Genomic DNA, 21,981 nt, shown 5'->3' with positions numbered 1-21,981 from the left:
AAGGCAGCTGATAACTGGCATACGGCTCTGGCCCCCTCCTTGCCTCTGACATAGAGCCTTCCCCAGACTCCAGGACTGTCCCATGTTCCTCCCCAACCTCCTCACTGTCCGAATCTGCTGCCAGCTCGGCTGGCGGGCCACAAAGCGTTCGTGGGAAGCTTTTGGAAGGAGGAGGGGGAAAAAACCCTCCACTCCTTGGGAAACGAATGCAATAAAAGAAAAGTTTTGTTTCTGTCATGTGGGCTTACTACCGGACTTCGGAAAATACATATATATATATATATATGAAAAAAAAAAACCCATCCCATTCTCTTTTGTGAAACAGATACTTCCTCTTCTCTTCCAGTGGGAAGAAAACACGCTGTGGATAAACAGAACAAAAAAAAGGAAAAAAAGAAAGCAACAGAAGAAAGGAAAGCCAAGCCATGCATAATAAATATCAGAATGGAAGTTTTGCTCATCAAACTAAGATTCCAAATATATTCTAATCTCCTGAGCCACCTTGCTTTGATGTCTGCCGAATGAGAAAGCCTGTGTATTTTGTAAGATTTACAGCATGCCCAGTGGAAACGGTCTCATATTTCACTTTTTTTCCCTCTCCTCCTTCTCTATTTGAAATTAAGAATATATTAGGCTAATTGAGTTTCCTGATGTTTATTGTGTTGGACTGAGAACTTATTCAGAGATTCAGAAGGTCTCCGTGCTTAACTGCAGCATCAATAGCATTCCTAAAAGTTCATTTTTCTCTGCTTAAAAAAAAAGAAGGTTGGCTGGAAATAAGATCTGAAAAATCTGGTTTGGTTAGGGAGGGGAAAAAAAAGTTCGCTTCACAAGAGATGCAACAAAGGAAAGTTTAAATTGGCCATTCTTTGATAAAGTGGATGGCGTTTTTTTTTTAAAGAAACAATAGCAAGGATTTAGAATAGAATTTAAAATAGAATAGAGTTGGAAGGGACCTTGGAGGTCTTCTAGTCCAACCCCCTGCCTAGGCAGAAAACCCTACACCACTTCAGACAAATGGATATCCAACATCTTCTTAAAAACTTCCAGTGTTGGAACATTCACAACTTCTGGAGGCAACTTCTGTTCCACTGATTAATTGTTCTCATAGTCAGGAAATTTCTCCTTAGTTCTAGTTTGCTTCTCTCCTTGATTAGTTTCCACCCATTGCTTCTTGTTCAAAGTTACCCCGCTAACTTTGTAGCTGTCACCTGATCCCAGAAAAAACAAGCAGCTGCTTTCATGACCTGCAGATATGCTCAACCTAAGAGCCCCGGTGGCACAGTGGTTAGAGTGCAGTACTGCAGGCTACTTCTGCTGACTTCCATTGCCTGCAGTTCGGCAGTTCGAATCTCACTAGGCTCAAGGTTGACAGCCTTCCATTCTTCCGAGTGGGTAAAATGAGGACCCAAACTGTTCGGGGCAACATGCTAACTTTGCAAGTCGCTCAGAGAGGGCTGTAAAGCACTGTGAAACGGTATATAAGTCTATTGCTAAGTGCTATCTTCCTCCCACCTCCCTCCCAAAGCATCATTTTGGAACGGAATCCAAAGTACTCCGCTGCCCATAAATAATCTAACCAATTGCAAGGAAACGGTAAGCGCCTGACCGCATGGAAAAGACTAGAAAAATAAATGCTCAGACAAACTAGTTTTACAGGGCTGATTCTTCTCTGACATTATGAAGGACAGCTTAATATTTAAATTCATGCACATTTTCTCCAGCTGCTTAACGTCTTTCTCAAGCTTCTGCCTTATTCAGAATACAATACCTACAAACCTTTTGAATGAAAGGCACAGGCGGAATTTATTTTATTCTATCTACATGTCATTAATATGTATTATATCTCCATGCAGTTCTAGAATAGATCCCTGCATCTCTTGGGCTAACGCAATAAAGGTTATAGGACCTTCGGGATTTTCCCTACCTTTAAATATCTATATATCTGATCCCATGTGGGCTTGATTTACAAGTTACTCAAACTGCCTTTTGCAACTTAAACCTGGATTCTGTGTGCTGACACCGAAAACATGTCCTTGTTCAAATAGAAATTCTCAAAAAAGAATAATAACAGAGTCGGAAGGGACCTCAGAGGTCCTCTAGTCCAACCATCTACTCAAACAGGAACTCCTATATCGTTTCAGACAAATGATTGGCCAATCTCTTCTTAAAAGCCTCCAATGTTGCAGCACCTACAACTTCTGAGCCACAATGGTACAGTGGTTAGAGTGCAGTACTGCAGGCTACTTCGGCTGACTGCTGGCTGACTGCAATTTGGCAGTTCGAATCTCACCAGGCTCAACGTTGACTTACCCTTTCGAGGTGGGTAAAATGAGGACCCAGATTTTGGAGGGGAATATGCTGACTTTGTAAACCGCTTAGAGAGGCCTTTAAAGCACTGTAAACTGGTATATAAGTCTAAGGGCCATTGCTATTGCTTTGCTCTTTTCCCCTTCCTTCCTTCCTTCCTTCCTTCCTTCCTTCCTTCCTTCCTTCCTTCCTTCCTTCCTTCCTTCCTTCCTTCCTTCCTTCCTTCCTTCCTTCCTTCCTGTGCAGTAGTTAGAAAGCAGTGTTGTAGACAAACTCTGCCAACCAACAGGAGTTCGATCATGACCCGCTCAAAGTTGACTCAGCCTTCCATCCTTCCGAGGTGGGTAAAATGAGGAGCCAGACTGTTGGGGGAAATAAGCTAACTCTCTAAACTACTTAGAGAAGGCTGTAAAGCACTGTAAAGTGGTATATAAGTCTGAGTGTTATTGCTATTCTGGAGGCAAGCCGTTCCAGTGATGAATTGCTCTCACTGTTAGGGAATTTCTCCTTAGTTCTTCTCTCCTTGATGAGTTTCCATCCATCACTTCTTTTCCTGCCTTCAGCTGCTTTGGAGAATAGGTTGACCCCCTCCTTTTCCTTGTGGCAGCCGCCCAAAAGTCACCTCTACAGCTTAACTTCCTGTGAAATTTGAAAGTTATGAGGTTGGGTAGACTTCCCTCTATCTATCTCAAGTTGTCATTGCCAGAACAACCCTAATCCTAAGGCACCATTCACAGGTTTGTCCCTTTCCGCAGCCCACTTGAGCCATCCATCCATTCACACCACGTTGCTTTCAATGGAATGCGCCTTTGGAAGGAACTGCTTTCCATTGTCAGTCAATCATGTCCACACCTATCGGGATTCAAAATTTCCCTAGCCGTTTGGAAGATGTCAAGATAAACACTCCGGAACGGTGGGTGACTTACCAGCCTCATTTTGACCTTTCAATTAACTCCAGAGGTGGAATTCTTCTGGTTTGACCCGGTTTGGGCATACCAGTAGGTCCGAAGATCTACTGAGAGCGAACCGGTTTGCTCCGTCCTTCAATGGGGCCCGCTCGCCCGCCCACCCCTGGGTTATACTTACCGTGTTTCCCCAAAAATAAGACAGGGTCTTATTTTCTTTTGACCCCCAGAATAAGTGCTTGGCCTTATTTTCGGGAAGGTCTTATTATTTTTGAGGTGCAGGAGGTGGCCAGCGTGGCCACCTCATGGCTGCTGCTGCATTGCAATATTTTCGGGGAAGGTTTATTTTAGCGCAATTGGGCATATTATCCGGGGAGGTCTTATTTTCAGGGAAACAGGGTATATATATATAGCTAGATAGCTAGATAGTTAGATAGCTAGACAGACAGACAGACAGAAGTTAGATGATAGATAGATGATAGATACTGTGTTTCCCCGAAAATAAGACAGGGTCTTATTTTCTTTTGACCCCCCAGAATAAGTGCTTGGCCTTATTTTCGGGGAGGTCTTATTATTTTTGAGGTGCAGGAGGCGGCGAGCATGGTCCCTTCATGGCTGCTGCTCTGTTGCAATATTTTCAGGGTGAGCTTATTTTAGCACATGCACTCAAAAGCCCAATTGGGTTTATTATCCGGGGAGGTCTTATTTTCAGGGAAACAGGGTACTTTTATTTCCTGCTTTTTGAGCCCAGCTGATCGGCGTGGCAGAGTGGATTGCCAGACCTCAGATGTTTTCCTGATCACTGCGTACGCGCAAAAATGCGTGCTTTGCTCGCGCCCTGTGCAAAATCACACGCAAATCGAACTCCTTGTTTAACCGGTAGGAGGCCACCCCTGATTAACTCCCCTGCTTCCCCCAGTTTTGAACTGCTTTAGGTAGTCGTTATTTTGTTTTCAATATTATTATACCAGCTCTGACTCTGCCAGCTTTCAGAGCCAACAATGCAGTCTTCTCCACCTGTCAATTCAGCGGTTGAGAAGAAGTAACCAGGAACGACTGAGAACATGGACAGAAAAGGTTTGTTCCCTCCATCCCATAATTCTAAAAAAAAAACCAATCCTTTCTAAGCAGTTTACAGAGTCGGTATATTGTCCCCAACAATCTGGGTCCTCATTTTACTGACCTTGGAAGGATGGAAGGCTGAGTCAACAGAGAAACAGACAGAGAAAAAGAAAGAGGGGGTGGGAGAAAGAAAGAAAAGAGAGAGAGAGAGACAGACAGACACCGACTGACTGACTGCACCAAACAAATAAAATAAAATAAAATCAAGTGCACAAACATATCACCCCAGTGGAATTGACCGCCTCTTGCCAGACAAGCTGAAAGCTGATTACAATATTTCCCCTCCTTTGGGTATGCAACAGCTTTTGGTGATGGAGAGCGTATTAATATTCAGGCTAACCGCCTGTCAACAGTCCAGACAGGTCCCAAGAAAGATTCTGAAACTGACCAGGTTTTTCTGCCCTTCCAGAATTCTTCAGGAGACAGAGAGCAGCACCCTTGACCCGGCAGAAGCAGAGATAAGCCTTCGCATTGTAGACCTTCCTGCGAAGAAAGGACTGGTGTGTGTGTGTGTGTGTGTGTGTGTGTGTGTGTTTGATGGGGGTCTTTCCCTCCATCACCACCTCCCTGCCTGGTGCTTTTCTCCACCCAAAGTTTGAACGAGACACGTCGGCCAGAAAGGGAAGGCGAGAAGAAGCAAAAAGACATCTTGATTTCAGTGGGACCTCAAGGACGGCCTATTTGATATAAATCCATGATGGCGAACCTACGAACCTATGACACAGATGGCACACTCAGATGGCACATGCATAGCTGTTCTCTCTGCGGGCACGCAAGCCGTCGCCCCAGCTCAGCTACACCGTGCATGTGTGCTGTCTCCACCGGCCAGCTGGCTTTCAGGTCTCTGTGCGGGGGTCGGGACGCATGTCGGAGACACGCATGCATGTGGGTGGGGGAATGCGTAGGGGGTTGTATACGCATGCGTGGGGAAGCGTGAGGAATTGCGCGGGGGGCAGTGTGTGAGGATTGCATGTGTATGCGGGGGGGGGGGGGAGAACGTGATGACAAAGAGGTTAGCCATTACGGATTTAAACCCAAGCTGGCTGAGCAGACACGCGGACTCCAACGTTCATATGAGAGAGAGAGCGTGCAAGTAGTGATTTCCAGGAAAAGCTGACCTGGAATGGCCAGCTTAGGTTGTCCAGCTGAACTGTTTCATTGTATGTGCACCAAAGGTGGGATAAATCAGTGCTGAAGTAGGGCTAGAGCAGTGGTTCTCAACCTGTGGGTCAGGACCCCTTTGTGGGTCGAACGACCCTTTCACAGGGGTCGCTGAAGACCATCGGAAAACACATATTTTCGATGGTCTTAGGAACCGAGGCACCAATTTTATGGTTGGGGGTCACCACAACATGAGGAACTGTATTAAAGGGTCGCGGCATTGGGAAGGTTGAGAACCACTGGGCTAGGGGGAGATGTTTGGAGGGTCTTTGTGGAGCAAGAGACACCTGGCAGTTGAATACTTCCATCCTCAAGCAAAACAGGGCCGAAAGACTCCGCGTCCCTTTGGGCGAGTTTCTGAGTGGGGTGAATGGAATATCTCTCTCAAGGCAGCAAATATCCCAAACACACGTTCCCACAACAACCCTGTGAGGTGAGCTGGGCTGATAGAGAGTGACTGGCCCAAAGGCACCCAGTCAGCTTTCATGCCTAAGGCTGGACTAGAAGTCACCGTCTCCTGGTGATTGGCCCAAAGACACCAACCTGGCTTTCATGCCTCAGGCGGAGCTAGAGCTCCCAGTCTCTTCGTGACTGGCCCAAGGTCACCAACCTGGCTTTCATGCCAAAGGTAGCTCTAGAACTCCCCGTTGTCTGGTTTCTAGCCTGATGCTTTAAACACTAGATCATAGAGTGCTGCATCAGGGTTGTGTTTCACCTCGTGGGGGGGGGGGCAATGGCCAGGGGAGGCATGGCCAGTTTGTTGTCACTGTGTTGGGGGCACCTGTGGCGGCTTGAGTGCTCTGCCAGTGATGGGCTGCCGAGCTCCGTTTCTGGCTACAATGGCCTCCTGCAGTCCTCTGCCAGCGAAAACGGAGCTCAGGGGGGCTGCGCACGGCCTTCCCGAGCTCCATTTTCACTGGCAGAGGCACCGCAGGGCTGGTCTGTTTCTACTGTTTCCAGGGTGGGCCAGATCTAAGCCCCCTGCGGGCAGGATACGGCCCACAGGCCTTGAGTTTGATACCCCTGCACGAGACCAAAACTGGCTGCAGATATTTCCTGTCCGTTGACAAGATATTTCCAAGCATAGGCAAGAGTAGAAAATAAATCAGTTTAACTGGGACCTTCACGTGTGAACCTGATCTTTTGGGAAAGAAATACCCACCTTGATCCAGATCTAATTTGAGGCGGGGAGGGGGGGAGAAGGGGGAGAAAAGAAAACCACACTCACTGCCAAAATAAATCTGTTCACCCTTGTTCACTGAAGGGTTAAAAAAAAGAGATGGGGAGAGAGGAGAGGGACAGAGAGAGAGAGAGAGAGAAAGAAAGAGAGAGACAGAGAGAGAAGCTGCTATCCTGATGTTTCTCCAGATATTGTCGCTTAATGTATCCTCGGTAGAATTCTATTCAACACTTCTGTCTTTAACTACAAAGCGAGAGGCTGTAGCAGCTTTAGGAAACATAAGTATCATCTTTTTTCACCGCACAGTATCTGTGTGTGAAATTCTCTAAAGGGGTTTAAGTATTTACCCTGAGCACTATCAGGCAGCTTCTAAATTCTCCTTACCCTATTGCAAAGGGTGAAAAGAAGAGGGAAGGGGGAGTCCAAGAAGAAGAAGAATAAGAACAACCGGGCTAGTGGGGAGATGGGGGGGGGGAGGAGGAGGGAGGAACTACTTCAAAGAGAATCATAAACACCAGGCCTTTGTACTCTGAGCATATATTTTGTTTTGGAAGCTTAGCTCTGAATTCGCTCGGAATTGTAAATATTATCTATATGAGAGAGAAAAGAGAGAGAGACAGAGACACACAGAGAGAGAGAGAGGGACAGAGACACACACACAGAGAGACAGAGACACAGAGCGAGAGACAGAGACATACACACACAAAGAGAGAGAAACACACACAAAGAGAGAGAGGCACACACACAGAGACAGAGACATATATATAGAGAGACAGAGACACAGCGAGAGACAGACAGAGAGACAGACAGACAGAGGCACAGAGAGACAGAGACAGAGAGAGAGACAGAGAGAAAGAGAAAGAAACAGACAGAGAGAGACAGAGGCACAGAGAGACAGAGAGAGACACAGAGGCACAGAGACAAAAACACAGAGAGACAGAGAGACAGACAGAAAGAGACAGAGAGAGAAACAGAGAGAGGGGGAGACAAAGAGAGAGAGACAGAGACAGAGAGAGACGGAGAGTTATGATGTCACTTAGTTTGGTCATGAAACGTCTGGAGAACACCAAGGACCCTATCGTTCTTTATCATACCCAAACGCAGGTCAACTTGCAATGCTTCTCTTCCCTCAATGCCCAGAAGACAGCTGGAGATGCAACCAAGAAGGTTCACTAGCCCTGCCTTACATATTCTGTTTCTTCCCATGAATTTCCAAACAGAAAGGAACTCTTTTTTCTCCCTATACTCCAAAAAAAAGTATCCTGGGTTGAGTACAGATGGCTCTTCTTTCTTTTAACCTATTGATGGGGAGGCCTTCAGAAAACCCCAGGGCTGTAGGCTAGGACTGAGAAGTTAGAGGCAAAAAATAATCAACGCATCTTGGAAGGTAACAGTGGCAAGATCCTTCCCTGCCTCTGTCTGGAAAAAATCCATGGACATGCCTATAAAACCTCCAGAATCTGCTCTTGACCTGGAGAAGAACTTCAGCTGCTGGGTGTTTTTTAGCTCCTAAATCAGCCATTCTTTTTGGAGAAATTAAACATTGTGCTGCAAACTAGTGCACACAAAACCTTTGCCAGACCAATTCTCGAATACAGTTTGTCTGCCTGGAATCCACACTGTATATCAGACATTAATACAATCAAGCAAGTCCAGAGGTATTTCAGGAGAAGAGTCCTACACTCCTCTGCTCACATTAGAATCCCTTATACCACCAGGCTCGAAATTTTGGCCTTGGACAACATGGAACTACGCTGACTAAGGTCTGACTTAAGCACACTACACAAAATTGTCTGTTACAATGTCCTACCTGTCAACGGCTACTTCAGTTTCAACCTCAATAATACATGGGTAAACAATCGATACAAACTCAAGGTAAACCACTCCAAACTCGATTGCAGAAAATACGACTTCAGCAACAGAGTGGTCAATGCCTGGAATGCTCTACCTGACTCTGTTGTTACATCCTCAAACCCTCACAGCTTCAATCTCAAACTGTCCACCGTGGACCTCACCCCATTCCTAAGAGGTCTGTAAAGGGGGCATGTATAAGCGCACATGCCTGCCTACCGTCCCTGTCCTACTGTCCCCAATGATTTGTACCCATTTCCTGTGTTCATGTCCATGTTTATACTTATACCTGTTATCTCGTACATGTTTGACAAACTAACTAAATAAATAAAAACAAAAACAAACAATTTTTCTGTAGGGAAATGAAATAGACTTTCACCCCCATCGCTGGGTTCTCTAGAGAGCAGAAAGGGACGATAAAATAGGAAGCTAGAACAGTAGGACTAGAGAAAACACAGATCCTTGATTGTCCATTCGGATCTCATCGGATAACAGCCTGCATCTGTGGAGGATGGTTACAAAAATTGTGCATTCGAGAATGCTAAAAGGACTAGCAGTTATTGCTCGAACTTTTTTTGGGAAATAATGAAAATGTTTGAAGATGCATACCTCCTTTAAATCTGCGACAGCCGGCACACAGCAACAAATAAGTGCAGGGTTTTATGGAAAGAAAAAATGTTAATGTGCTGGAAGGTTACCACTCCTTCGTATCTTTGTCTAGCCTCAGCCAAATTCTTCCACATTTAGCAGGGCTTAAATAGTATTTTCACCTCCCTTGCTTAAAGGCAGGTTTCTGATATCACGAGGAAGCCGATGCAATTTGAATTAAAGTCATCAAGATGAAGTATGTACTATCATGCATGCTTCCTCTCGTTAAACATAGGATCAAACCTCACTGTGCTATGCGATTCCCCCCCCCCCTTTTTCCCCCAAATATGTGTGAAACAATTTGGCCCGTAACCTGCCTTTCGTTGCCCGGATTGCAAAGGTTTCTCCATCCCACTCCTTTGATTTAGCAAGCAAAGTATTATTTTAGCCCCAGCTTATTTTTAAAACCCGTTTGTAATTCACGGGGAAGGATTCCGTGCACACACGTACACACAAAGTTTATATTTGTCTTTGCCTGTCTCTCATGTTTGCAACAAACAGACTCCTTTTTAAAATTTCCTCTCGCATCTTTCTAGGCTTCAGCTCAATATTAAAACATAGGTAAAAAAATAAATGTCCATTTGGCCAGCTTGGGCATGAAGCTGGATCCTGGGACTCAGATTTGTTCGTACTGTATCTCAGAACAGCTTCCGTGTCGCATGCGATGTTTTCAGCCAGACTGGGGGAAAAAACAAGATTTTCCAGCCTCTTTTGAAATGGAAACACTGCCTTTGAATTGGCAGCCTCGATGTTCAGGGTGATAAAAGTGTGGATCCTGGTCACTACGATTAATACAACCCTTGCGCATATTTTCCGCGTGCGTGCATTCACACCAATCGCTTTTACATTTTTTTAAAAGAACAGACAAGGGTTAGGATGGAGGGGGGAGGAGAAACGGAGGAGGAGGAGAAGACCCCAAGTTTAAACTTGCTTTTGGCTTTCAACCTTTTGCAATTCACAGCCTCATAATAGAAAGAGAGAGCCAGAGAGCCAAATGGATTTTTATCAGAATGTCATTCAAATAAAAGGTTTAGCATTTACATCACAAGAGCTAGCCGGGGCGAGGCGAGCCTCCCCTGAAGGGAAAGAAATGCCAGGAATAAACATTGGAATAATAAAATAATAACATGTGTATATGTAATGTAGGGAAAAGTGGCCTTTTTTCTTCTTCTTTTTCTTCTTTCCACGGAATCTCGAAGCGGACAATGGGATGGATTCTTCAAGAAAAAGCTCTATTAACACGTCGAAAATAAATGGAGCATTAACATCCCTGAAATGACACTCAAGTTCCATTTTTTTTTAAAAAAAATCCATAAATGTCATAAATCAGAGGAATAACAAAGGCTGAGTGGCAGCCTCGAAATGTACAGATGGAATGGAAAAAAAATTGTCCTTCTTGCATAAGAGCATAAATTAATTGTGCCTTAAATTATGTTTGTCTTCCGCTAACAGGTGATTTTGTTTTAAGAAGCAGGTGAGGATGGAAGCTTGTTTTTATGACGGGTTTAAAAAAAAATATCCCTGGGCAGCCTTTACAATGTAAACAAAGACGTTATATTTATGTGAAGCGGGTTTTTTTTTTTTAAAAAAAAAAGTTTAATTCTACGGAAACCAGATCTGCTCCCGTGCGTGGCACTTTCTCTGCTGAATTGCTGCTGAATTTGTTAGTCCACAGCTGATTTCCTGTATTACAAAGTCTTAGAGATTATGGCTAACTTGAAGAAACAGCTAAATTTTTTGATACTTAGCCCAATATATAAAAAAACATAATGTTTCTGCAGCAGACTTTCCTGGAGACTATAGCTCAATAGTGCCCCCTGCTGTAAAACTATATTGAAAGGAAACATATATATGTTTCCTTTTACTGTCCCGAGTCCCATATATGGGACTCGGGACAGGTATGGAAAGACATTGCGAAGAGAAAAGTCGAACGATAATAAGCAAGAAAATGTATTTAAGGATTTTGGCGAAAACCAACAGGCTTCACGAAGGACGGTTCCCTGCCGTCTTTTGCAACAGCTCCGATGAACGGCAGTTCACGCAAACAAAGTCATGAAGTTGTGCGTTTGAGATCTAAATTAGAAGCAGCTTGATCATTATTTTTTTTTTTAGAAAAAGGGCTTTCCAAGATCACTGATAAATATCACCTCGAGTCCCTCCAAAAGGCGATAGGCCCTGTTTCCAATTAAGCCCACATGGTAAAACCACCCCATTTGTAAAGAACGCGGCTCTTGAGAATTCCTTGGGTAGGGGACATTTTCCCCTGTTCCTGACACACAGCAGAGATAAAGTGCCAACCCGACGACATTCCTTGGCCTTTTCCCAGCCCGACGTAACTTACAAGAAGGAAAACTACAATTGGAAAGAGAGAGAGAGAGAAACAGAGAGACAGAGACAGACAGAGAGACAAAGAGACAGACAGAGAGACAAAGAAAGAGACATAGAGAGGGATAGAGACAGACAGACAGACAAAGAGAAAGAGACAGACAGAAAGACAAAGAAAGAGACACACAGAGAAAGGTAGAAAGACAGACATCACCCTGCCAACAAAAGTGTGCATAGTCAAAGCTACAATTTTCCCAGTTGCAATATATGGCTATGAAATTGGACCATAAGAGAGGCTGAGCGCCAAAGAATGGAGGCCTTTGAACTCTGGTGCTGGAGAAGACTCCTGCGAGTCCCTTGGATTGCAAGGCCACCCAACCGGTCAGTCCTAGAGGAGATCAACCCTGACTGCTCTTTAGAAGGCCAGATCCTGAAGAGGAAACTCAAAGACTTTGGCCACCTGATGAGAAGGAAGGACTCCCTGGAGAAGAGCCTCATGCTGGGAAAGATTGAGGGCAAAACAAGAAGGGGATGATGGAGAATGCGGTGGCTGGATGGAGTCACCGAAGCAGTCGGCGTGAGCTTAAATGGACTCCAGAGGATGGTAGAGGACAGGAAGGCATGGAGGAATGTTGTCCATGGGGCAAACTGGCACATGATAGGTTGGACACAATATCACAACTAACAACAACCATTCACCCTGGACGCCATGGAGATGTGGCAGAGGTCCTTCTAACACAGCAAGGCATCGAGATGTCCTCCCAGGCCAGAGTCAAGGGCCTCCTTTATGAGTTTTCAAATCAGTTACGTTCCCAATTCTTTGATAAAGCACCAAAGGAACAGTCTATTTGTTATTATCGCAGTGTCAGAACTTGGTTTAAAAGCAAAATATTGACATAGAGACTATCTGGCAGGAAAGCAACATTCAACCTCTTTTGAGAGGCTGGGCTGGTGGTTTTGAATCACTGCAACGGTTATTTTAAGGAAGACCTATTTTACCTCCTATTTTGGAGAGCTAAAAAAAATGGAAGAATTAGCTTTTGGGGCCAGTGAATTTCAAGGCTGAAATTTAATCATGATTTGAGGCCACATGGTTATAAGTTGCTTAGTGGTGTAAATTTAGCAATTTGGAAGCAACAGTCAATAGAAGTCCAGAATACAGTCCTAAGAAATTAAGAAGAACATACCATGAGCTCCATTTGTCTCCAAAGGTCTTCTAGATTGGCCATTGGCTTGTCCCACCAGTCAGTGCATCTTCTGTACCGTTTCCCCTGGAACCAAAACTGTCGTAGCCATTCAAATTCCACCTATAAAAAAAGACATTTTAAAAAAAACGATTGACAATGTGGTTTATAACAGTCTGCTTTTTCATTTGAGTTCAAGTCATGGTAAATCATATGGACACCTCTTTAGGAAGTATAAGAAAATGGTTTGCATAGCTTTCTATAGGATTTCCCCCCCCTTTAACTTCCTAGAAAATTGAGTAGTGTCAACTAAACATTGGCCAGTTTGAACCCTGTTTAGATAATTATCCAGATTTCCCAATGTGCTTTTCCAAAAGGCAACTGGACTTTCTTGGATTTTTCTTTGTAAAGTTTCGTTTCTCATCTAAGAAGCTTCTTCAGAACTGACTGGTGATAGGCCAAAGTCATACTGTTGACTTTCATGGCCAAGAACTCACCATCTCTTGGTGATTGGGCCAAAGTCATCCAGTTGGCTTTCATAGCTAAGGTGAGACTAGAACTCGCTGTCTCCTGGTGATTGGCCCAAAGTCATCCAGTTTTCATGGTAAGGGTGAAACTAAACTAAAACTCACCGTCTCTTTTAGCATGGTTCCCTTTACCACTAAACCAAAGCGGCTTTCTCCACTTTACAACGATACAACAGGTTAAAAATTCCCAAGACCGTTTGCAAACAACCCAGCTCAATATTTTACGTTACCAACCCAGTCACACAACATTTAATATTTCATTGGCAAGCATAGTTCCTTTTCCTTTGTAAGTCTCGGCTCTCAATGTTCTTCCTTTCTTCTAGGTTTGTTTTTAAAAAGAAACTTCAAATGATCGTCAATTCTGGTCCGTTGAAACTGCCTATGTATCTCTGCTATTGTGGGCAAGTTTATCACACCCAAAGATACTTGGATTCCATCTCGGCCTTCACCTGTGACCACAAAGAAATGTGTTCTGTTTATCCTAACGTGCGTTAGGATAAACAAAGGGGAACCTGGAGGTGAAGCAACATTTCTCTTTCTGCAATTAACTTTTCACCTGGGAATACATACATACATACATATATATAATCTATTTTTCACACCCTGCTTCCTCCTCTTTTAGGCAAAACAGAAGGGGATACGGAAGTCTGAAAGTGACTTTTTAATTGACAGCTGCTAAATACCTGTTGGATGAGTTGTTTAACAGCTTTCAATAGACTTTGTTTAAACAACAAAAGAAAGAGGTTGTAGATATAAAAAGAAAAAATAACAAAAAAAAATACAAGAAAACAACCCCGTTTGTAAAATACATGGACAGGATTAGTGGACACCGGTTAACAGGAGTGGATGTTAGCCTTTCAAAGAAAGGTTACATAAATAGTTTTAACTTATTATACAAAAGTTAAGAATGCGTGTCCTTCCAGGACAGAGTTCAGCTGAAGTTTATTTAACCTTCTGTATTTAAAGGTGCTGTTTTACTTTTAGGAGAGACATATTTAAAGGCATTCCTTCTTTTTTTCTTAAGGGATGATAAAGGAGAGAGAGGGGAAAGGAGAGGTGGGCTCTTTAGTTTTCAGTATTTAAAGGGGAGGGGCTTCAAGACAGTTTTGGGCTTCTGCCAAGACAAGTCCCTGCAGTTTTCTTAGCAAGAATTCAAAAGTCGTTGGGCATTGCCTCCTGCCTGGAGGCTGAGAGAGAGGGAGGAAGTGGCGCAAGCTCACCCAGCTGATTGCGTGCCGAAGAACTAGAACTCACAGTCTCCTGATTTCTAGCCCAGTGCTTGAACTACCACATTGAACTGGCTTTCTTTCTTTTCACGCGATGGAACATTGTCTAGAATCTAAGGAGGTCCGAGAAGCTGAGCTCCGTAGGAGCAAGAGACCACAAAGTTTAGAGAGTTTGCGTAAGAGAAAGTGGCCGAGGATAGCTCCTCCTTAATAGTTCCCAGAGCTTTTGCTATTCCCGCCCCCCATTCTTTTTAGAATAGAATAGGAATAGAGAATAGAATAGAATAGAACAGAACAGAATGGAACGAAATAAGAACAGAATATAAAATAGAATGGAATGAAATAGAATACAGAAGAGAAGAGAAGAGAAGAGAAGAGAAGAGAAGAGAAGAGAAGAGAAGAGAAGAGAAGAGAAGAGAATTCTTTATTGGCCAAGTGTGATTGGACACACAAGGAATTTGTCTTTGGTGCAGATGCTCTCAATGTATATAAAGAAAAATAAAATAGAATACATTCAACAAGAATCATAATACAACACTTAGTGATAGTCATAGGTTACTAATAAGCAATCAAATCATATTAGGAAACAATAAGAACAATATAAATTTTAAAGATACAAGCAACATGGTTACAATCATAAGTGGGAAGAGATAGATACTAGGAAGGAAGAGAAGAATAATAGCAATACAGCGTTAGTAGATAATTTGACAGTGTTGTGGGAATTAGATGTTTAGCAGAGTGATGGTGTTTGGGAAAAAAACTGTCCTTGTGTCTAGTTGTTCTGGTGTGCAGTGCTCTCTATAGCATCATTCTGAGGGTAGGAAACAATTTATCTCCAGGATGCGAAGGGTCTGCAGATATTTTCACAGCCCTTTTTTTTACTGTTACGCGTTGTTGAAGCAGAGCGGCGTACAGATTCCCCACTTTTTAAACTCTTGATCTTCCTCTGCTTGCAGCAAAGATTTTACCTCCGTGTCACAATCGCCCCTCTCTGGTTCGCCCTTTAAGCCGATATGAAAGGCGCACTTGGAGAGCAACGGTCAATAAGGCCTGGGAGAAAAGGCCAGAGAGCTGCGGACTGACATTTAGCGAGCCCAGGGTGGCGTCGGTCCCTCGGTTAATTATTTAGAGGCACTTGGCTTATTAAATGCCACCCTAGGGATTGAACTATCCTTCCTCTCTTCCGCGGTCCAGCAGGACCACCGGCTGAGTTGCCATTTTGGTGCAATGCGCTGGAAACACACATTAGCCTCGGACATCAATGGGCTTCCCAGCAGCAGCCTAACAGTCAGCTCGCAAAACACCTTGGCAGCATGTGTTCATTTCAGGATGCAGGATGCAAGTCCACCCCAGTGAACAAGCAAGGTGTTCTATTTTACACACAGGATGCAAAGAAGCTGGCGGTTGAACTTTGTGTTGTGACCCGCCAGCGTAACTGGAAGCAGATTCGGAGAGTGAGGAGGTTGGGGAGGAACATGGGACAGTCCTGGAGTCTGGGGAAGGCCCTGATGAGGGCTCTGTGTTGGAGGCAGAGAGGGGGGTCAGAGCTGTATGCTAGTTATCAGCTGCCTTCGGAGTCAGACATCAGGGAGGGAGACGAACAGCTGGAGCCTGTTCCCAGTGTGTGCATCCGCAGAGTGGCCAGACGAAGGGAACAGCTAAGGAACAGGGGTCGACTTGGGAGTAAGGCCACAGGTGGACAATGAATGGCCCCTCCCAGAAGAAATAAAAGAGGAGCAAAAGGGGAGTGGAGTTTGCAGGAGGCAATTAGTTCGCTTCATTGGTTCGTGACTTTCCGAGACTCCTTGCCAAGTTTTGCAGATACCGGCCTGGCAGCTCTCCAAGCCAGAGAAGATCTGTGACCGTAAATCCTCCCTTGAAAGACTTTGCTGGAGGTGAATGAGCAGAATTCACAGCAAATTAATAAAAGGGATTTTTGTCGGGAAAAGGAGTTTGCTTCATGTTCTTGGGAAGCCTCGGTCAGAACACTTTGCTTCTAGGCTGTGGTTGAGACAGCGTCTCCCAAGACTAACATTGGGAACTTGATATGTTTTGCCAACTAAGACCCATGATGGCGCCGTGGTTAGAATGCAGCACTGCAGGCTACTTCTGCCGACTGCCGGCTGCCTCCAATTTGGGCGGTTTGAATCCCCCCACATGCGCCCTGCCCCCCTCACCCATTTTTGGCTTCTAGGTTTTGGCTTCTAGCCCCCCCCCCCCGCACCAACCTGGAAGCCAAAACAGGGGTGCTTCGTGAGGCCTCAAAATGCAACGATAGCACCCCAATCGTGTGCACATGCATCCCCCGCATCCACCCCCTGCATGTGTGGCAGAGACCCAAAGACCAGCTGGCCGGTGGGAGGCACGCCCACGCATGCACGGTGAAGCTGGGCTGGGGCGACGGCTGGTGTGCCCACAGAGAGGTCGCCATCACGGCTCTAGAGAGACACAGTTTTAGGCCACGGAGCAAAATCGCACTTACCTGAAAGGAAATCGGTGAGTCTACTTTTTTTTTAATAGCTGAAAGCTGAAATTCAAAGTGCTCTGGGTCACCAAACAGCCAAACTACCTCCATTATCCTAAAGTAATTTGTACCCTCTAAAAAAAAGAGTCCACATCCTGGGCCTGGCAATCTGCTCTCGGATTCCTCCTTTCTGCCAAGAATCCAGTCCTACTTAACATTTCCCAGTCAACTAAAGCCAGGTGGGCAGCTGATGATGATTTATACGGCCTCTTTGATGAAACTAGGCTTAGAGATCAAAGCCTCCAGAGCAGCTTCCTCAATTCTTTGCCATCCAGATGTGTGGGGATATAACTTCCAGAATGCTCAAGAGTTGGGGGTGCTGCGGGGTGTCGCCCAAAGGTAGCTGGGGATCTGAAGCTGGAGGAGCTTTCCTTTCCTCTCCTCTCCTTTGCTTCTTTCCTTTCCTCTTATCCTTCTCTTCCTTTCATCATCGTTCCCTTCCTTCTTTCCTTTCCTCTTATCCTCCCCTCCCATTTCCTTCTTTCCTTTCTTGTTATCCTTCCGTTCCTCATCCTTCCCTTCCGTTCCTTTCCTCTCCTCCCCTCTCCTTTGCTTCTTTCCTTTCCCCTTATCCTTCCCGTCCCTCCCCTCCCCTTCCTTTCCTTTCCTTTCCCTTCCCTCCACTTCCCCAACCTAAAGGAGCTGAGGTGGCGCAGTGATGAGAGTGCAGTACTGCAGGCTACTTCAGCTGGCTGCTAGCTGCGATTTGGCAGTTCGAATCTCACTCAAGGTTGGCTCAGCCTTCCATCCTTCTGAAGTGGGTAAAATGAGGACCCAGATTGTTGGGGGCAAGAGGCTGACTCTGTAAACCGCTTAGAAACAGGGCTGGAAAGCCCCATAAAGCGTTATATAAGTCTAAGGGCTATTGCTATCCTTCCCTTCCTTTCCTTTCCTTTCCTTTCCTCTTATCCTCCCCTCCCCTTCCCTTTCTCATCTCTTCTTTCATTCCCTTCTCTTCCCTTTATTCCTTTCCTTATTTTGGGGTCACAAGAAAAAGAACCAAGAAAAGAAGGCCCCGGTGAAATGCTTCTGGGGATGTAGTTATGTTAAGAATGTTATAAAAATCGTCTCTTCTACTGATAGATCAGTGGTAGCTTGCAGGCGGTACGCCCTGATACGGGCGTACCAGAGCCTGCCCGGAGCATGGGGTACCGTTCCGTTCCAATGGGCACACTCGCCCGCACGAGCTCCTTACCTGTCCTTTAAAGCCTTCTGCGCTTCGGTGGATGTGCATGTCACATACAGCGCCTGCACGATGCTCCACCGAGCAGCTGGAGCGTCGCAGAGGCTTGCGGAGGCATCGCTGGAAGATAAGATGCATTTATGTGGAGGACACCGGGCCACGTTGCAACCGTACCAGTTGCAACGGGATCCGGAACCCACCACTGTGATAGATGTGCTATCATTAATCTGTTATAGCCCTAAGGCCTGGCCATTTTTTGATGCTAAATGCTTGTGAGGAGACCTAAAACAAGGCCGATGATCTTATAGAGAGTAGAACCAGAGAGAAGGAGAAATTCCTCTACTTTCTAACGTCTGCAGCATGGCCATCCCTCCCGCCTTCTCACCTCACTGTGAGTTTTTTCCACTTGTGTTATATCTCCGACCTCCAGTGATTTCAAGCACCGGACGTTCAAATCAGCATCGGTGTTCAAATTCTCCAGCGCTGCCTTGCATTTGTCCAGGATGTATGGCAGGGTCCCCGTTGAGCACTGTTGAGATTTACAAAAGAAAAAAAGAAAAAAGGAAGGAAGTTGGTGTGAAAAAGGACTGGGATTTCACCCCATGGGAAACCAAAACCAAGTAAATCGTATTGTAATTTAGTAGTCTACTATTTTAACTGAGATCTGCAAACCATCATCTACAACTAAGGAAGGGCTACTCCACAAAGCCATTGTTAAATGAATCCAGTGTAAATTCAGTCAACCTCAATATGAGTCCTAGCCAGGAATTTAGAGAGCAAATGGTGCCAATTTAGTATTTGAACTTTAATTGAGTAATTTGTGCATAGGTTTCAGCGATAAATCTGCAACTTAACATATGATCCTGATTCTTTGCCTTATCAGGATCTCACCTTAAGTTGCAGATTTATGGCCCAAGCCTATGCACAAATTATTCGAGTAAAGTTCAATACTAAATTGGCACCAGATAAGGGTCAGCAGAATTCAAGAGGGGTTGAATTTGGACCATTCGTGGGAACGTAAATGACTCTAGGCTAGTGACTCATTTCACTCCACCCTCCAGCTCTGCCTGCACTTTTATACCTACTAGATTTGTTTGTGTGTGTGTGTGTGTCTTCTTAAACCATGCCCTTGAATTGTGTTGCACAGAAAAACAATTGAAGTGTGCCGTTTAACAAGTTCTTCAACCCAAAATGTCAAAGGAGAATCAACATCACAGTAAATTCAAAATGGATAGTGAAAATGACAAGAAAAGTTATTTTATCTACTTTTCAGGACTATCTAGCTACTATGCCAAAATCCCCAGCCCTTGATCACCATTCCCACAACGTTTTGTTACTCACTTCTGCCACTCTGTGTGTGGAGCTGAATCTTGCCGGCCGGCCGGCCAAAACACAATGTTGGTGAGTCATATTCAGATTATCTAGAAAAAGACCATTAAAGGACAGATCATAAGTATTCACCCATAAAGCCATGGGTGGAAATGAGAGAAGCCTTAATCCAAGGTAGGTGCTGTTTCTGGGAATACAGGTAGTCCTCGACTTACAACAGTTCATTTAGTGACTGCTCAAAGTTACAACAGCATTGAAAAAAGTGAATTACAACCGTTTTTCACACTGGCGACCAATGCAGCAGCTCTATGATGACATTATCAAAATTCGAACCCTTGGCAACTGACTCATATTTATGACGGCTGCATTGCCCTGGGGGTCACGCGATCCCCTTTTGCCACCTTCGGACAAGCAAAGTCACTTAACAACCGCATTCCTCACTGAACAACTGCCATGATTCACTTACAGTAACCACCGCGGCAAGGAAGGCCGTAAAATGAGACAAAGCCCACTTTGCTCATGTTTCGCTTAGCAACAAAAAAGGTTGTTCTCTCTCCGTTGTGGTTGTAAGCCGGGTTTTTGCATGGTTGCAAAACTGTCCCGTCGTTATTTCAAAAGTCAATACGCTCCTAAAAAGAGAAATTATTCTACAGTAGCCAGAAGACGACCGAGCTATTTGGGGGTGGGGTGGGGGTGGGGGAGAAACCCGTGTGTAATTAATCAACAGAAAACCCAACAAGACATTGTAAGCTTAGCAAACTCGCGACATCAAAGCCGGAGCGCCAATAAATACATTTCAGGGGCTCAGGACGGTTGGAAAAAAAGAAATAGACATCGGCAGCACGCAGCTCAAAAGTGGGGTCAGGTTTCCGACGGAAAACCTCTGGCAGGCATCTGTATACCAAAGTGTTCCCAGTTAAAGCTGTGATTTTCCAACCACACGTCATTTCTACTCAAGGGTGCTCCCCGTTTCTGGTTAAATGGGAAGACAAGTTTTGGATGGGCCTTGAAGTCTAACGCGCACACGGCCCCCTGATTATGTTTACTCTCTCTTATTCTCCACCAAAGGGAGGCCGGTTGGATTTATCCTGGAGCTGCATTTAAACCTCTTAGCCTTCGGGCCACATTTGATCTATCAGAAACAGCTGGGGGATTCAACGTGTGCATTTTTGCTTTTAGAAAGCACGGAAGCGAAAATGTGGGACCGGTATGGGGTGGATGGGTGGGGAATTGGCTCGTAAAATCCAGCTCTGGGTATATTTCTTGGTGGTGGAGCAGAAGGGAAGGCGTTTCAATCATGGGCTTAGGACAATGTGGCTTCCGTGTATCGTTGAGTAGAGTGTAGGTAGTCCTTGGCTTACAACCGTTTGTTTAGGGACCGTTCAAAGCATGGGGAAAAGGGACTTATGACTAGTTTTCACCCAAATTTCAATAAGATGAAAGTAAAGGTTCCCCTCACGCATATGTACTGGTCGTTCCTGACTCTAGGGGGCGGTGTTCATCTCCGTTTCAAAGCCAAAGAGCCAGCGCTGTCCGAAGACGACTTGGTGGTCATGTGGCCAGAATGACTCAATGGCGAAGGCACATGGAATGAATGCTGTTCCCTTCCCACCAAAGGTGGTCCCTATTTTTCTACTTGCGTTTTTACGTGCTTTCAAACTGCTAGGTTGACAGAAGCTGGGACAAGGAACTGGAGCTCAGTCGAATTGCTAGGGATTCGAACCGCTGACCTTCTGAGCGACAAGCTCAGCATCTTAGCCACTGAGCCCTTCGGCCTTATGCAACGTCTAACACCTACTGCTGGGATGAATTACATTATATGATCTAGGCAGGATTTTTCCTTGAGGGCCAAAGCGATGATACAGAATACAGTTATAACTTACATGCACCATGCGCTGTATATTTGCGTAATGCACATCTTTTCCTAGTCCGAGTCGTTTTTGTTTAGCATAATAATTTATGCAAAATTTTGTGCAAATGCTGTGTTTTTCAAAAACACAGCTTTGGGAAAACTTTGGCTGTTTTCTCACAACTTTGATCCCATCCCCTCATTCATCAGAAGAAAAACTCCCCTCGTCTTAGAACTGGAGGAAATATCGTTTCAATCCAGCTTTAAATATTGTGCAAGCCCATAGTGTGATTAACCACAGTGGGTTTGCTGAACCATAAAACATAGCTGGCAAGCCATCACTAGGTCGATTCCCCCCAAAACACTAAGCTAAACATCAATAAACCATTTACAGTGTAGCAATGAGAATTATCTCTGGGGGATTGAAATATACAATATACCCACTTTTGGAGCATAATTACAGCTGGGTTATAGTCCTTTTTTTTTCCTGAAAAGCCAAGGAATAATAGAATAACAGAAGGGACCTTGGAGGTCTTCCAGTCCAGCCCCCTGCTCAAGTAGGAAATGCTATAATATTTCAGACAAATGGTTGTCCAGATTCTTTTCTTAAAAAGAAGGGAGGGGGGATCATTTCACTGATTAATGGTTCTCAGTGTC

At 44.8% G+C, this 21,981-nt stretch overlaps 1 protein-coding gene across 3 annotated transcripts in view; it reads right to left on the bottom strand.

Moving 5' to 3' along the window:
• FTO (FTO alpha-ketoglutarate dependent dioxygenase) overlaps positions 1-21,981 on the bottom strand; it is a 159,518-nt gene that overhangs the window by 95,711 nt on the left and 41,826 nt on the right. For all 3 annotated transcript variants that reach the window (XR_014176261.1, XM_081963475.1, XM_081963476.1), the window contains exons 5-7: positions 19,488-19,567; positions 18,532-18,675; positions 12,690-12,809 (exon numbers count right to left, since the gene is read on the bottom strand). Coding sequence is in view for 2 of the 3 variants with exons in the window: in XM_081963475.1 (XP_081819601.1) it covers positions 12,690-12,809; positions 18,532-18,675; positions 19,488-19,567 (344 nt within the window). In the remaining variant the exon portion in view is untranslated. The remainder of the gene's footprint in view (positions 1-12,689; positions 12,810-18,531; positions 18,676-19,487; positions 19,568-21,981) is intronic.

Source organism: Natrix helvetica (genome assembly GCF_964273705.1).
Source record: "Natrix helvetica genome assembly, chromosome: 10".
In the NCBI taxonomy this organism is placed as follows: Eukaryota; Metazoa; Chordata; class Lepidosauria; order Squamata; family Natricidae; genus Natrix; species Natrix helvetica.
Note: the sequence above shows the minus strand (reverse complement) of the source record. Positions and strands in the feature narration are given on the sequence as shown.